General features: G+C 35.5%; 1 protein-coding gene across 1 annotated transcript in view; it reads left to right on the forward strand.

The window, feature by feature from the left end:
- LOC129228439 (cubilin-like) overlaps nt 1-18,288 on the forward strand; it is a 93,391-nt gene extending 75,103 nt beyond the window's left edge. Inside the window, exons 17-19 of the mRNA XM_054863120.1 lie at nt 7,451-7,591; nt 12,990-13,226; nt 18,124-18,288. Of these exons, the coding sequence (XP_054719095.1) occupies nt 7,451-7,591; nt 12,990-13,226; nt 18,124-18,227 (482 nt within the window). The 3' untranslated portion in view covers nt 18,228-18,288. The remainder of the gene's footprint in view (nt 1-7,450; nt 7,592-12,989; nt 13,227-18,123) is intronic.
- The last annotated feature ends 224 nt before the right edge of the window (nt 18,289-18,512 follow it).

An 18,512-nucleotide genomic window follows, 5' to 3' on the forward strand; every position in this document is an offset into this window, starting at 1 on the left:
CAAACTAGTATGTTGTGGCCATCACGAAACTTTCTTCTATATTTTTCCTTTTTCTGATCCCTCCCCATGCTTGACGAGGAAGCAATATTCCTAACAGAAACAAAATTACACATGCAAAAACTTGACGACCATTTCAATGTCTGAATTATTGCAAAAGCAAAGCAAAAAGCGAAAAATGAAAGTTATTTTAAAAGCCTTGCTTAAATTAATTACAAATATTTTATTCATTAACAAACATAAGATGGCAACAGTTAAAACTTTTAAATCATTGAGATAATATTTCCGATCATTTCCATACAATTAAAATCACGAGAAATACGCACTATTACGATTTATCTTTCTTATTGTTGCATTAGTAAAGCTATTTTTATTCGCAAAAAAAAAAAAAAAAAAAAAAAAAATCAACACCTCTTGGAGCGATTGGCGTCCAAATTGAACCAAAGCCTGTTTACGTATGGATTCACATATATTCCAAATTTCAACCAGAACGTAGCATTACTTCTTGAGATAGGGCACTCACAATGGAAAAAAAGAACGGGCGATTGCGCTACCCTCTTTTTAGCTGTTGACACCAAAATAAAATCAGCTCTTATACCCACTAAGGGCTACTTGTCAAAAAATTTTTGTTTGATTCCGTTCGTTATTTCTTGAGATACAGCAGTCACAATTGACGACAAAAAACGTTCTATAGCTCAACCCCCCTTTGAGTTATTGACACCAAAATTGAATCAGCACCTGCTCCTGTTAATGGCAACATATGGACCAAATTTTGTTTGATTCCGTTAGTTACTTCCTGAGGAATAGCAAGCACGCGTAACTCAAAAAACGTCCCATTGCTCCACCCCCCTTGGAGGAATTCGCGCCAAAAACTAATGGGCACAAGTTCACATACGGGCACATATGTGTACCAAATTTCGTTCGATTTCATGCGGTAGTTTTTGCTGTAGAGCGGCCACAAAAAACTGGTCACACACAGACGTGACACACATACATACACACACACATACATACATACATACACACATACACACACACACACAGACAGACAGACATTTTCCAAAAATAGTCGAAATGAACTCAACACACCTCAAAACGTTCGAATCCGTCAAAATTCGAAATTCGAAAATTTGCACGAATCCAATACTTTCTTCTATACACTGTAACAAATTTCGGAAACGTTTCTCGATATATCGGAAACGTTTCCGAAATAGTAGGAATCCTTCATCCAATAGCGAACTCCTCAATATTCAGAAAGCTTTTTGTTATTTCAAGATATCTAGAAGCGGAAGTGATGACGCAACGCTTCGAAACCTATTTCATCCTTCCAACACAGGCGCCAATGAGTCGGAAATAACGAGAACTTCTTTTTTTTCTTATCTATGGTTGCTGCAGTCAGCAACTGTGTAGCATTGGATTGCTTGTTATTTCATGTCTAGAGAGTAGTAAAATGTGTCGAAACTAATTTTACGCCTTTGCATTTTGGACTGCCCTTGATTTTTTAGACGATGTACGCAGCTATTAAGTTAGTTAATAATCATTTGCTTCTTTACAATTTCCAATGCGACCATAATTAGATATATATTGTGTGTTCAAGCGTGAATAGTTTCAACACCCGTGTTTATACTTAATGAAACGAAACCCTTTGGATTACTTATTCAGTTGTAATGGAGGTACTTAGATTTTCTTCCGCTCATGTTCACTTGTAAGTATTAATGAATATTTTAAAACATGTGGTTATATACATTTATATTTTTGTTGATTTGCATTTGATGAGGCTCCAATTGTAACTGTTTTTGGGTTTATCGAATTAATTTAAAGTTATCCTACATATACCTATGTGCGCGGTGTACTATTTGTTGTAACCAACTGAAACTGATTAATTACGCAAAAGAAGTAAGATTTATATTTGAGAAGCAATCACAGAAAAGTTATTTCGAAATACTTGGATGTACATACATTTTGGTTCAAAAAGAAAAAAAAATCAATTGTTTAATTCATTAGAAATATGGTAATGCAAATATTTTCTAGTATTGTAATATGCTTCACAAAAAATGTGCCGGTATAATTTATCTTTTTTTATTATAATTTATTCATTCATTTAAAAATATTTATACCATTAGAAAATGACCATGTTATCTATTAGTAAGAACATAGTTATGCAATTAATTCATCTGCTTATTCATTTTGTTAAATGTGGTTAACAATACAAAAATTCCTTGACATTAGTTGTTCCGAAAATAACATTTCCTTCGTGGATATACTAGTTTAACGTAGGACAGTCAGGAGGAATGAGTCAGAGGCAAAAATGGAACAGCTGCATTTACATGCCGAAATAAAAAGTAATATTATTTCATGTCATCGTTTTAAAAGTGATCATTTTTTAAATACTATGTTATTAATATGCAATGCACATATGGGGAGAAGACGAGGGGCGTTCACCACGCAGACTGTGCCATTGACATTTTCAAGGGGTTGCTTTTTTTAAGGGGGGGGGGGCGCTTTATATCATTTTATGGGTGCACCATCACTCTTATGGTGTGGGGGGGGGGACTGTCGTATATATGAAATGGAATAATCATGTACTAGAGTTCAATGTTTTAATAAATAAAATATATAATGCACTTTGCGCACACTCTAAAAATAAAATCAGTAACCTATTTTGATTAAGTATCTATATTTGTGATAAACTGGAAAAGGGCAAGAACAGAAGAATAAACCCGAATGGTTCCAGCAGGGGGACTTTGGTGTCATATTTAAATTCATCAATTTCTCTGTTGGTACTTTTCGGTACACTTTGTTCGTCAAAGAAATTGACTTGACGTGAACGCATTTCGGAACGCAAAGTGTAGGTAAGTTCTGTCAAATTTTATCCGAAAATAAAAGCTATCAAGTTTGATACAAGATATGTTTTTAAGTTCTGCATTAAAAATACAATATGTTGATAATTTTGTCTTGAAAATATTGAGAGAAAAACTGAAGTTTAATATTGTTTAACAAACAATCCCACTTTTGAGAAAGTACTCCCCTTCCCTCCCCCGACGATTTTGTGATTATGAATGAAACTACTATATTATTTCATAAATTTTCAAAAATTTATAACTGTGCATATGTTATGCTGTTAACAATGCTATTTGTCATTAGAAATTCAGAAAAAAAAATCCACGAATGATTCTAAAATTGCTTGTTTCATTGCTCTTAGATATGAAAGAATTGAAACTGATATGGCATGCAATACTATAGTAAAAAATTATTTTTTAGAAAAAAAAACGGAAAAAGGATTTTGAAATTCTCAGAAACGTTTTTGAAAATTGTTTGGAGAATTCCGAAATACTCGGAAACGTTTTCGAAACTTTCATGAACCACAGCTGCACAGAATACTCAGAAACATTTCTGGAAATTACGGAAAGAGAATTCCGAAATACTCAGAAACGTTTCTGAAAATTACAGAAAGAGGATTCCGAAATACTCAGACACGTTTCTGGACATAACAGAAAGAGGATTCCGAAATACTCAGACACGTTTCCGGACATTACAGAAAGAGAATTCCGAAATACTCAGAAACGTTTTTGAAAATTTCATGAACCGCAGCTGCACGATATACTCAGAAACGTTTCCGAATTTTTTTTACAGTGTATATTAGATATAGAAGAAAGTAAAAACAACATCAATTTATAAAAAGTAGTCGAAAACTTTGTACTGCATAGTGAATAAAACATGACAACGTATATAAAGTACAAATTCAGAATGAAAAATGGTTAAAAAACCAGCAAACAGCTGTTTCGGCACTCTAAAATACAAGTGCCATCATCAGTGCAATTAAAAACGAAGACAGGTTCAACCCGACTAAAACACAGTCGAGGCGAACAATGGAATGAGAGACGAGTTGTAAAAGATATGAGAGCAGTACCGGAAACAGTGACGTCAAGGTTACGTCAGAACTACAGAGGACAGTTGCACTCAGGAGAAAAACGTCACGGACAAAAAATAAATCAAATAACAGACTTCCAAACATTAGGAAAAGGGGGAGTGCTAGACAAATCATTGACGATTAAATTAGCATTTTCCATATGTAATATTACTCCCAAAAATCTAAATCATGAATGGACGAACACTCGTGAATAACTTTGGCGGAAGAAAAAATAAAATTATGACCGCAAGACCAACAATGTTGAGCAATAGAGGAGCGTTTGAGATCCTGTTTTTTGACCCAATTTTCGTGTTCTTTTATCCGGAATTTGAGGGATCGTCGAGTCTGCCCAATGTAGGTCAATTTGCACTGGCAGGAAACACTATAAATGCCCCATTTGTCAAGGTTCTGAACAGGGTGTTTAAGCTGTGAAAATTTTAATTTATTAACAGGAGAAAAGTGACGAAAAAATGAAACTTTTTTAAGATTTTGGCAATTTGTAGACTGATTTTAGGAAAAAAGGGTAAGACAACGGAACTCGAATAGTTCACAGGAGCAAGTGTTTGATTTTTGTTAGTTGACCTACATAGCTTCTTATAAATGGTATCAAATCCATTTAGTCCCCCCGAGTGTTCGTCCATTCATGATTTAGATTTTTGGGAGTAATATTACATATGGAAAATGCTAATTTAATCGTCAATGATTTGTCTAGCACTCCCCCTTTTCCTAATGTTTGGAAGTCTGTTATTTGATTTATTTTTTGTCCGTGACGTTTTTCTCCTGAGTGCAACTGTCCTCTGTAGTTCTGACGTAACCTTGACGTCACTGTTTCCGGTACTGCTCTCATATCTTTTACAACTCGTCTCTCGTTCCATTGTTCGCCTCGACTGTGTTTTAGTCGGGTTGAACCTGTCTTCGTTTTTAATTGCACTGATGATGGCACTTGTATTTTAGAGTGCCGAAACAGCTGTTTGCTGGTTTTTTAACCATTTTTCATTCTGAATTTGTACTTTATATACGTTGTCATATTTTATTCAACATCAATTTATCTTATTCGGAGTCCATGAAATTTGGCAACACATTTCAAGCTTCTGAGCCTCAGCGTTTTCCCAGGATACGATACAAACAAACATTTTATTTGTTATATGTATATTAGGGTGGGCCGAAAAAACTTTTTTTTGGAAATCTGTTTTTGGATAGTGCGGAAAAGTTGCTATATGGGCCCGTTATTACCCATAAAAATTTTTGCTAAATTTGTTTAATATTTAGCCGGCGCTATTTGACCTTGAAAAACTGAAAAAAGGGCAAAAATGCACTTATTTCAAAAAAAAAGGGGGGGGGTCGAAAATAAAAGTTTGAAGTTAGTTTCAGAAAACATTAGAAGTATCTGTCAGTGAACTAGTTGAAATCCTCAAAGACTTTTATACATTTCGTAGAATATTTAGCTACGCTCCTTTAAGACTGAAAAATTGGAAAAATGAAAAAAAAAAATTAAAAGTAGTTTCGAAATAAGTACTGAAATGTTACGCAATACGTTACTTAGAAAAAACAGTGAAAATTCAATCAATTTTATGCGACATTTGTACGCCAATTTTAAAAAATGCACACATTCAAATAAAAAATAGTTACATAAGATGCTAATTTTTTAATCTTCGGTTCCAATTGTTTCTCCTGGATAGTAAACGGCGCTCAACTACTTCTATTATTCCTAAGATTATTTTATAACTATTTTATATATATTTGACAAATAGAGCCCTTGAGTATTAAAAAAATGTGAATCCTCTGAAGTCCTTTAAACTGATTAATGAATTGAACGCAAGTATTCTTCTTTTTCTCAAGCCATTTCTTCCTCTCGACTTTATGACCTACTTAAGAGACAAAACCCCCCGACAAGAAATGCTGTAATTCTACACCTCCACAGCTGAGAATTAAGCAATTAAAGGGATCCTCTCCTGTGTCCAATGTCCACAATGAGTTGCCACTGAGGCATCTTATACTGGAATTGGACGGTTGCACAAAGTGGCCACCTTCATATTCTGGAGCTATCGAACAACTTCTTAGAGACTGAAAAAAATCCGGTGGTCAAATTTGATAAAATTGACTGCAATCTTCTGGTTTTGGACATGGAAAATATAAAAAATTTAAGTACTAAACATCAATATTTGTATAGAATCTGTCTTGCCGTACAAGATGGTAGTTGTCCTTCAAGCGTGGCTGACAGTAGCCCAGGCAAACTCAGTCAATCATGCGCGATGGCTGACAACTACAAACCGTTTGTTACGCTTGCATATAGACACTCCAACTCCATCAGAAAACCTTACAATGCTTGTAAAGTATGTAATTTTAGTTTATGCTCCAATGTGGTTTGAAATAAAAATGAAACCGAACTGCCAGTACCGCGCCCAACATTTTTGGAAAATGATTTCTCTTGCAAGGCAGTTTCCAGACAACGTTAAGGAGATAATTTTTAAAGTTCTCTCATGTAATGCATATTTCGCTCATCCTGAACAGCTACTGTTGACAATGTTGTTTGACTCAAGAAAATACATTCGGGAATTAGCTGTTAGGCGCATTCTGAACTCTAGAAATAAGAAGACGAAGAGCTCGGATGGTGTACGATTTTTTGAGCGTCCTAAACTCAATTTTGAAGCCGTTGATTATGTTGATTTAGTTGATTGAGCAAACTGTGTTGTAACAGAGCCATCTCTTACAATGCATCGAAAAGACCAACAATTGAAAGAAATGTGCAAAGAACATTCTACAGAGTTTACTTTCGAGAAATTTCTCTGTCACACGCAAGCTGTGAAACGTTGTGTGAAACTAATAACCGAAGTTGCAATAAAAGTTCGTGGTGAAACTGCACGAGATGGATACATTCGTGCCAAACTTCAAGCTAGGAAAGAACTTCCATCATTTGATGACAAGGGACAATATTATTCCAAAAAATAATATTCATTATGCATGAGGTATTATAAATCAAATTTGAAGATTTCTTTTTTAAAATTTTATTATCTATATATGTAGTTCTCGAAAATGTATGATACTATTGCGTGACAATAATTGCTATGATTAATGGCGCTATTTAATTAATTAGTCTATGATTTAATTTTGAAAAATGATTTTCACATTGGTTTTTAAAGAAATTCAATATTTTTTCATTTTTTCTCCAATTTTTGATGTCGGAAAGGAGCGGTTAAATGCTCATTAAAATCAATGAAACATTTTATGGGCTCGAACTGGCTCATTATATAACATTTTCGGTGCATTCCAGCAAAATATTTGAAATTTAATTTTTAAAAAAAATTTCGACAAAAATTCATTTTTCTCTTTTTTTTCGGTTTTTCAGTGTCAAATAGCGCCGGCTAGATATTTTTTAATATCCAAGAAATTTTTTGTGAGTGCTAACTAGCTCACTACGCAACTTTTGCGCGCTATCCAAAAATTGATTTCGAAAAAAAAATTTTTTCGGCTTATTTCGGCCCACTCTAATGTATATATGAACCTTTTGCACTCAACGCATGATAATTATTATTTTTCTCGCAGTTCTTGTTGATTTTCCCAAGGATGAAAACGAAATAACGATGCATTTCAAAACAGACAGTTACCAGCAACTTTCTGGCTTTCGAATAGAAGCAAAGCAATTAACGTCCGGCTGCTCAACACCCCCACCACCGATGAATAAATGTAAGTAAAAGATTTACAATTTAAAAATTTGTGTATTTAGTTTTATACAATAAAAAAACTAGTTTCATCTCAGTTGTAAAGAGATATAACATGAACAAGTAAGATACCCTGAGAGAGCCGTGTCTAAGGGGAGGGTTTTAGGGGGTTAAATCCCTCCCATTGAAAAAAAAAGTACGTCAAATGAAGAAAACGATCGACTTAAATTAACTTTAATGTGAAAACCTGCGTTTAACGTCCCCCCCCCCCTTTCTCTCTGAAGTTCTTCTGTAATTTTAACTGAGTAATTCTGTATTTTTTTCCCTCTAATTCAACTCAGTTGGACCTAAACGTTTGCATTTCTTTCTCTTATAACTTAAAAAATTTTGCATTACATTCAAATGTGCAATAATTTACAACTGTTAAAGCTTTGCCGACTGAAGTAATAGTTTGGAAAAACTGTGGTGGTAGAACCGTTCAATTATCTACCAATACAAAGCATTAATATTGCTTATTGTAAGGAGGTAATGATGAATTTGGCATGTGTTGCAGCTATGAAGATGTATTAGTGATTGTGTTTAGTAATGACATTTGCATCTACAATACGCTCGTTCTAAGCCTTATTTCAGAACATAAAATCTGATATGCATTCTCTTACGTAAAAAGAATTTGTGGAGAGTTTTTAATACTTGTTGCAATAAACCGCATAGTTAACAGATTTAATTAAAAAGAAACAAACAAGGTTTGATAAAAGTGAATCTGTAAAATGAAGGAATACTTTGGTCACTTGAGCAGCCAGAATTATTCTTTTAGGGGAAGAATAGGGAGGGTACAGCAGTATTTACAGGTGCATAAACGACATACTGGGATCGATAATTTGTAGTAAAACTAAAGGTTGTGAGGGATTGAATTCCCCCCCCCCCCCAGGTAAGATTAAAACCCCTCCCTTTATGAAAATCTGCACACGGGCCTGTACCCTGATACATACCAGAATAAGTCGAAAACTACCAACTCCTTTCACTGTACAACTTTATTAAACTACTAGCGATACCCACACGGCTTTGCCCGTAGTAGAAAATTAAAAGGTCATTTGGTTCACCTGTATGTTTACAAATAATGGATGATGAATTTCTCGCCAATATGGCTATGTTCATTTGCTCGCCTACGTTGAGGTTTCACATTATGTTAATTTACTCTTCCACGTTATGACAATTTGCGGGGTAAAATGTTTTTAAATTTGGAATAGAAAAAGAACAAAATCGGATTTTTGAAAAATCGCTTCGAGATGCACACCCGCATGCTACAAACTAATTCTGTGCCAATTTCATGAAAATCGGCCGAACAGTTTAGGCGCTATGCGCGTCACAGAGATCCAGACAGAGATCAGGACAGAGATCCAGACAGAGAGACTTATAGCTTTATTATTAGTAGAGAAGATAGGGGGCAACCGCATGTGGGGGGGGGGCATAGGTTGAGTTAGCGCGTGTGCGGGATTTAAAAACGATCGCGTCAGTTGTCGTTTAGCTACAACAGTGTAAGTATGTCAGTTCAGTTATCAGATTGCACCAGCATCAAAGTGGAGCATCGAGGAATGGTCAGATTTTTGTTGACCAATAAGCTGAAGTCAGCGATTTGAAGCAAACACCGTGGTCTGCTCTCAAAAAAAGTTTTGTTGTTGCAAGGAAACGCCCAGCAGCATAAGCCCCATCACACCATAGAAACATCAGGTTGAGCTTTGGGACCCTGGAACACCCTCTCTAGTGCCCAGATCTCACTCCCTCAGACTTTTATCTCTTTGGACTACTCGAGGAAGTTCTGAGAGGTCGTCGATTTGCCTCATAAAAATAAGACCGTGCAAAACTGGCTTCATGAATCATGACCAACTCAAAACCTTCTACCAGGAAGGCCTACCAAAGCTTGTGGCACGCTGGACCAAGTGCACTGCTGAAGGTGGAGACTATATCAAAAAAATAACGTATCTGCTGTACACCTATCTTCGTTTAATAAAATAGTAGAACGAAAAGTGTAAATAATTTTGGACTTACCCTCGTATATCGAATGGAGACTCTTAGTAATCAACCATTCTTCTGATGTCTAATGCTCCAGCTTTGTTCTGGGGAAAAATGGTTTTATTATTGATGTAGCAGGCTGTTTACGGACGAAGAAAGTGTCAGAACGACGCAAAAACACAAGAAAAAATGGGAATACCAATGAATCATTTAAATAGCGAGCTCCATTGCCTGCGACACCAATCTTCTATATATATATATATATATAAATGAATGTTTGTCTGTATGTCATCTATGAACTCAAAAACTACCCGGCAGATTTGGCTGAAACTTTCACTGTTTGTTATTTTTAGTACTGGGAATGTTTATAGACCAGTTCGAAAAAATCCGTTAGATAGTTCCTTTTTTATTCCAATTTAAGTCACAATCCATTGGATAAATACGAATAAAATTATCGGCTGCAGAAATTAATTCGCGTGAAAGATCTCATTTGCAACTCCAACGAACTATAGGGGGCACTGAAGTCACTGTCTAATGGCGGACTTAAAAACTAAAACAAACGCACATGGTAACGAAGAAAATGCTAAAAGTGTTGTGATTTTTGTTCGTATGTATGATTTTTTCGGTTTATTCTTTTTAAATCAATATTTTAAGTCCTGAGGATATTTTGGCCGACTTAGAAAGAGATTAGAATTCAAGAAGCATTACTAAACGTCAAACATTAATGCAAACTACGTAGTTCGTAGTTCTAAGCAGCCATTTTCGCGATGTTGAGTTCGATATTTAACAATTCTTGATAAAACTAAATAATAATTGTGGCCTGACAAGAATAACAATTAATGCTAGAAAATTCAATATGACATTACAAATTGTTATCGAAAGAAGATGATACTTTTTTGCCTTGCTTGGCTAGCGCTTATTGTTTTCCATTTGTAGATGAGTTATTTCTCTCGAATTCCCGAATCGGTTAATTTAAAAATTTTCTGTTTCGATTTCTCTAATTTCTGAGTTACGATTTAATTGTGTCATGTTATGCAAATCATCAACAAAATTCTCACGGATATATGGTGGTAGTTTTTTTTTCAGTTGATTGACCATTATTTCTTTTCACTTATCGAATTCTGTAATCTTACTACCATTTTATTCCACTCATGATAAAAATTAAAAATGGTTTAACTAAAAACGCGAAATCTCGCCAAGGCTACTTTGCTCGCACTATACTAAAACTATATAACCCTAAACAAATTTGGCGAAACCTTTCAGCTGAGAATAAAAGGAATAAAGTAAATTCTTTCTCGGTTATTATTTTGTTCTACGATAATATATTCAAAAACATATTTTGCATACTGTCCATTCCAACTAAATGCTGCTGTAAAATATGGTAAGTTTAATTAATTTAAGATTAAAAAAAAACCCATATTCTTACAAATTCATACAAAACAATAAAAATTTTTACCTTGTATAACGTTATCCAAGTTTGTTAATCCAGAATTTTCGCTTTCACCAATTATTAAGGAAATAATGAAAACTAACATTATTTTGAGAAGCTCGAGAATACTACTAAGGGACGAATTAATTTCTGTAGCTGAAAGCAAACTAAGACACATCGATTGCGTTAATAAATACTCAGAACAAACTGCCTCTGTTTACGTCAACAGACACACGTGGAACGCAACGTGGCAATGTTTTAGTTTCATTTGCAGTTTTGTAAATCACCGCAAGGTAGCGTATTCGAGCGCTGGAGTTCCGAATTGATAAGAAGTTAGCTGTTGCCATTTTTCTTGAGTTTGAGCAAATAAATTCTTTCTTTATTGTTTTATGGCTTTTCATGCAACGGGGGGATTTAAAACTTTTTCTATTTGATATTTTTAGCGATTGATTGATCTTGCAAACTGCGTGAGTACAAAATTTGAGTATAGTCACACGGCTTCACTTGATACCTGGACCGATTATTATGAAAATTGCTTTATATATGTATTTTTCCACGGAGAAGGTGCATAATATGCTCATTGAAGCCACTCGCCACCAGGTGGCACTGCAGAGTAGCAACTTCTGCCCCGTTCAACCGATTGTCATGAAAATCAGTATAATTATGTATTTTTTTGTTGGCGTAGCAACGCGCGTCGGGTACAGCTATTACTACTATATTTATGTGAATTCACCATTATAGCGAGCAAAATTAAAATTAGCTTTTATCGTACTTGACCACTGTTTGATCGACAACATTTTATTATATGACTACCATTTGATCGGTTTCATAAGTTGACAGCACTGTGCAAGCATTTTATAGAATTCCATGTAACCGCAAAAATGAATAAAACGTGAGGACACTTTTTTTTCCCTCAAATTTTAACAGGAAAATGTTTGGAGTCACAGCACAAATGAGTTAAATCATTTATGCTTTGAAGAGGTCTGAGATATGTCACGCAAAAAACGTCAGCCAGAAATATCCTGGAACGAGCCTGGACGAGCCCGAAATGTAGTGAATTAGTAAAATATCTGAGTTCTTTACCTTTACTAAGACCGGAAATACTGCCGTGCTAAGCGCATGTAAAGTTTTGTGCCTCCATGTATGCAACTTTTTCAGAATTTTTTTTTAAAAATTTCCCATTGGCAAATTACCATAAAACTTTCTGTTTAGGCGAAATATGTGGCAAAGAATCACTTGGTGATCGTAACACAATTTTGATTTTTAAAAAGTGCGGATACGACTTTTTTGTGTTTAGCGCGGCAGAATACCTATACCCCCAGCACACAATTACTTTTTATATTTTGACATGCACTCTGAAACGAATTGGAAGTTTTCTGTTGGGAGTTATTTGATAAATTTCAGTTGCTCAAAATTAATTATTGGGAACTCCCAAGCATTAGAGCAGTAGGCAGTTGTGGAAACAGAAATTACGCATTAATGGAAACCCTTTCAAGGTGACTGAGAATCTGCACTGTCAAAGCGTGTTTGTCACTCAAACAGTGCGGATGTAGATTTGAGCATTAAAAGTGTTTGAACAGATGATAGTGTTATGAGGTCAATTACTACCATTACAATACTCATATATATAATAGCTGATGATCGAGTAACGCGCGTGAAACTCGCACCACGGCATGATAATTTGATGATTTGTTTTGGTAATGTTTGACATGGCAGGGAAAGGCTTTATTGTGACAAGGCTGAACTCGATCCGTTAACTTAACTGTTTTACTGGTAAGACTTTCATTTCAGGGGAATGAAGAAACGAAAACAATGACCGCTATCTACTGGAGTTTAGGGTTAAAATTTCAACTATCAAAATATCATCAAACACGCAATGGCTTTGTTCAAATGTAGAAACAATTTTCACCCGTCATACCATGACGGGCGATTTTCTAGTTTCATGAAGAAAAGAGCAGTAACTAATTGAAATTTCTCTTTTTAGCTTGTGACGAAACATTTAGTGAAGAATCGTTCCAAATCATCAGCCCAGGCTATCAGACAGGCTCCTACCCCGACAACACAGATTGCCAGTATACCATCAAAAAATCATCTTTTCAAGTCTGCGCATTGCAAGTCAAGTTCTATTCTTACGACATCGAGCAATCGGAAAACTGCGAAAAGGATTACTTGTATATTTCTGAGCAAAAATTATGTGGACGCATGGAATACGATTCCGTCCGTAAGTGTTATTGTACTGTATGATCTTTATTTTATTTATAAAGGCTCGAAATTTGCGCAATTCTAAACCTGAATTTTTTTAAATTTAAAGTGGAAATAAAGGATTAATTAGTTTAATTCGTAGCTGCTTCTTACCTCTAAACGTTATTAAAACGGCACGACAAGGTTACATACTAATGGACAGTAAGTCCCTCCAACCATCCATTTCAAAGAGATTCAATTTCATATACACTGTAAAAAAAATCTGTAAAATTTACGGAAAAAAACTGTCAGCCAGGACGCCAGTTTTCTTCCGTTTATTTTACAGAAATCTTCCGTATTTTTATTATTTATTCAAGCTGATTTATTATTTTATGAAGATTAAAAAATGAAACTATACTTTCATAAATACATTTCAATATTTACTATACTACTACGAAATACATGTATACAAAGGTAAATTTCCGAATATGCCTCTGTAACAGATGACAAAAAAACATAATAATAAAATATTGATTAGGATGCAATGAAATGGAAGTTGCAAACGATTTAAGACTTACTCGCTTTAAATAAATATAAGATCAAAAATTCGAGCACGAGAACCAAAATCCAAACACGCGGGGCGAAATTTCGAAGATTCGAAGAAGAACAAAGTACGCAGTGAGGCGATGGTAACAGTTAACGCTTATAACCGGTTACAGATTCAAAAAAACAGAGAAATCCTGTATTTTATTACGAACAGTTTTTTTCTGTAAAAAATGCGGATAACTTCTTCAAAATTTACAGGTTTTTTTTACAGTGTAGTACTTTTGAGCCCGTTTACACTGACCAAAAAGTTGGCTCATTGCAGGTATTTTCAAACAGTGATGGGCAGGGGCCGATCCTAGCAGGTGTGCAGAGTGTGCGCCGCACAAGGGCGGCCAAAGCAAGGGGCGGCCGCAGGCCACATCATATAGTTCTTATAATCAAGCAAAATTCCTCAAGAATTTCTCACAAGATAACTTGTAATAAGTAGAATAAATATGCTTATTTTTAAATGTTCAATTGTCAAAGTATGTGTCGATTTCCCGACAGCATAGCATAGTTTAAGAAAAATAGAATGTTAGAGAACATTGTGTTGGCTCATTGTCCATTACTGTCTACTCTTAACAACATGCTTCATTTGGTTGCAAAAATTTGTGACAGAACCGGTAATCAGGCAATGATACAGGGGAGGGGAAAGGCCCCCTTCTGAAGCATGAAATGGTGCCGTCTAAAAGGAGTACCGAGGGCGGCCACTAATGTTTACCCCCCCCCCCCCCAAGCTTTTTATAGACCTAAACAATGAAGACATATTTTATTTAAATTATTTATAAAAAAGCTATACTGATTAGATACTCTCGCAAGCATTTCAAACAACAAACTATGTAACAAACTCTGTGTTCAACAATCGAGGATGCGTGGAGATAAAGTGGAAAATTGCGACTCCTTTGAGAGTAACACATATGACTGACGAACAAAAATGTTGTACTTTTCCCCCTTTACGACAATTTTTCTGATTAAAATCTTGAATGAACTGCCAGGTTTCAGATCAGGTAGGAGGACAGGGCCCTTGCCCCGGGAAGCAAATTTAAATGTAGCTCCAAAACGAAGATCCAAAAGGATGCCATGACCTCCTTGACGAAACTAAAGAAGGCTTAAAATTGCGTTTCTAGGACTTTACTTTCTGAAAATTTCACTGGTTGAACCATCGATCTTAAAAGCCCAATTAAATCTCTGATTCACCTCTTCCACCTTAACTTAATCAAACATAGCCTAAAAAATGTTGGCTCCAAAATCCCAAAACGTGTTTTCAGACGACAGACCTTCCTATCATCAAAAGTCATATAAAATTGCTTTGGCATTTTTCGAAATTTTTTGCGGTGGAGGTCCCCGAAATCCATTCGCAAACATCACTACCAAAGACAGTCTCAATTAGCGTCTTGAGAAGCCCCGAATTCCACCCCATCTCGCTTAATGTATTGAAAAACAACTTAAAATTGCGTTTTACAAACATCAGTTTCAAGAACTTTTGGGGAAAGACCCGGATCCCCCTTTTCTCCAACGCAATCACTATACCTGAAAATTTCGTTTTTAGACGGTTCCGTGGAGCTACAGCTTCCTGCCTAAACTAGCCTGAAAATGACTTCAGTTTCAAAAACACAGTTCGTGAGGGCACACTGAACCCCCCCCCCCCCCCGCTCTCCGTCCCATCGTTATCAAACAATGCTTAAAATACGATTTTGGGACTTATTTTTCTAAAGAATTCAGGAGGAGAACTGCCAGGCTTATGTAACTTTTTACGGTGCTAGGACATATCTATCAATCGTCGAGGTGAGGTGGACAAAAGTCTATAGTTATATTTTTCAGATATTAATGTTGAAAAATATCCGAACCGTAGAAGCTTCCCAGTTTTGTTAACGTCACCAAAGATAATATAAAATTGTAATTTTAGAAATATCCGCTTCAGAGCTCCAAAACCCTTCCTTCCCAAAAATAGCCTATAATGGATTTCAGTTCCGAAAAATATTTTGTTTTGGAATATTTTCACGTTTCCCCTATTGTTTTCAAATCTAGCCAAAAACGGGTTTTTGAAAAAATAGTGCCGAGAAATTACCGGAGGATAGCCGCCAGATCCCCTACCGTCACCAAAGACGGAATAAATTTGCGTTTTAAACTTACATTTCAAAATCTTTTGATGGGAGACGATTGAATCTCCCTCCCTCTTGCAACGTCAACAAAGGTAACCCAAAATTGCGGGTTTAAAATTTCAGTTTCGAAGATTTTTCGGGAAGAACGCCGATCCTTCCTAAGCTACGGTCTTAAAAAATAGCTTCAAATTGATTTCAATTTTGAAAGAATTTTAGGAAAGAACTCTGCAACATTACTTTCACCTAAAGTCTCGAAAAAGTTCCTAAAATTGCGATATTTGACGTCAATTTCGAAAATTTCTCCATGCACCTTGAATATACTTGACTCTTTTGTCCTTACAACCAAACACAACTAAAGATTAACTAAAAATATTTTTCATACGCCAATTTCGACAATTTTCTTGGAGCAATCCTCCTTCCCTGAACCCCTGACACCTCCCCCCACGCTTGCCCTTCCTCCGTCCCTTCTCTGATGTCACCGAAGAAAGACCATAAAATGCGTTTTTACGGCTAGTAAATTTTTGTATCTATTACTTTCTTCAAAGATATAAATTGTACCTAAGAAGTTTCTTATTATAAAAAATTTCTTCTTTTTTTATAAGATCATTCTTCTGTTACCCCCCTCCCCTTTTTAAATTCGAACTTGGCATAGAAATTTAAAGAAAGATTTATATAGACGTTAAAGATTAGTCAAAATATGCAAATTACAGTTGAGGGGCGGCACATTAGGTCTTTGCACACGGGCGGCCGACATCCTAGGATCGGCCCTGGTGATGGGACAGTTCCCTATTCAAGAGGAAAAAAACGTATCATTTAATTTTTGACCAACTCCTTATCAGGTGAAGAGCGGCCTGCTCTGAGCGGGCTACTTCAAAGGGTCTGTCATCTGCAGGTTGCAATGTAAATGGGTGTTATCGGAATTTCTGACTTCCTTTATTAAACCGTCATTTTCTTTGTAAAAGTGCCTAATAACTAGCACCGAAAAGGATCGGTGCTAGTCATTAGGCGCAGAAAACTGTCTTCCCTAAAAGCTTTCAATTCAGAATTCAAACAAGGAAACGCTATAGTCTATGGCCAATGGCTGCTGAAAGAGGCATCCAACACCAGTCTACTTGCATATCGTCACCTCAGAGCAACAGTAGGACATTTTAGTATTATTTTTGGGATTAAATGTCTTACTGTTGCCCTGAGGCGACGATATGTCTAATGAGAAATCTGCCTTGTCCTCATAAAACTGAAATTTTTTACCTCTTTGGATCAAGTCTTAAACCACCACAAGGTGGCATATCCAAGCTCTAGAACTGCAAATGATATGTCCTCCATTTATACCGTCAGAAAGTTAAAAACCAAAAAAGGGAGGTCACTTCTATCACTCAATTAGGAAAAAACTACAAATTCAGTTAAACTCTGGTTTTTCAATATGAAACGAGCTGATGTGTGCATCACATGGCTTTCTTTTACTCCAGTTTAATGTCATTTCCCCATTACTGGCAATTTTGATGTGATTCAATAGTTTACTCTCTAAATATCACCAACAGTGGCCAAATTAAAATCAGATTTTTTAAAAAAAATCGCCAAATTTGTCGCAAAGTTGGCGACAAAACTTGGCGACCAAAAGACTGGTGATGTATCGCCAAGTGTCCGCCAAATTATAACGCCACTTGAGTTTACATCGAAATTAACAATGATTTCCCCCAAAAAGGGGGCAAAATATCCCTTTAGAAACACCAGAATGCAGCCAAAAGGGGGAGGTGAAAATTAGACCCCACTAGGAGTCTACGTACCAAATTTCAACTTGCTAGGACATACCATTCTTGAGTTATGCGACATACATACGCACATACAGACGTCACGAGAAAACTCATTGTAAATAACTCAGGAATCATCAAAATGGATATTTTCCGTGTCTATACGTTCTTAGACACTTATCCACACGTGGTCGAGTCGGAAAAAAAACTCAACATTCATTCGGGGGTGAGTAAAATGGAAATTAAGGTCGATTTTTGAGTGAAAATTTTTTTGCGGATACAATACTTCCTTTTTTGTAAAAGGAAGTAAAAAGTAAATTTTTTTTTGATACAGAAATTGATGATTTTTTATACAGAAATGTTTTTAATAGACTATCTTACTTTGGTCAGCATCCGTGAAAAATAAATAAAATCGTTGAGACAGAGAACTATAGATATACTTTAACATACGTTCCCTTCAATTGAAATATTTATTAATGTTTTTTTTCTTTTTTTTTTACAGGAACATATGAATTTTTGGAAGATGAAACCGTTATCAAGTTTCACAGTGATTCCTACAAAAATGGCGCCGGATTCTTTTTGTTGTTCGATCAAAAGTCTTGTTAATGTGAAGGACTTGCTTTTTTACATAAGTTTGTACATATAAAGTAGTTTTAGAAGAAAAAAATTGCATGATTTTGTAGTTTATTTTGTGAAATATTATTTAAATGAGTAGATAATCTAACTCAAAAAGCGTAATTTGCATTAGGAGCAAAGAATAGATACCGTGTCTTTCAAAATTAGACACTCAAATTATATACTACTAGCTTATCCGCACAGTGATGCCCGTGTTAAGGATTGAATAGAGAAAGGAAATCCCTTAAATAAATAAAAATCTAACCCCCCCCCCCT

This window comes from Uloborus diversus, chromosome 8 (genome assembly GCF_026930045.1).
Source record: "Uloborus diversus isolate 005 chromosome 8, Udiv.v.3.1, whole genome shotgun sequence".
NCBI classification, from domain to species: domain Eukaryota; kingdom Metazoa; phylum Arthropoda; class Arachnida; order Araneae; family Uloboridae; genus Uloborus; species Uloborus diversus.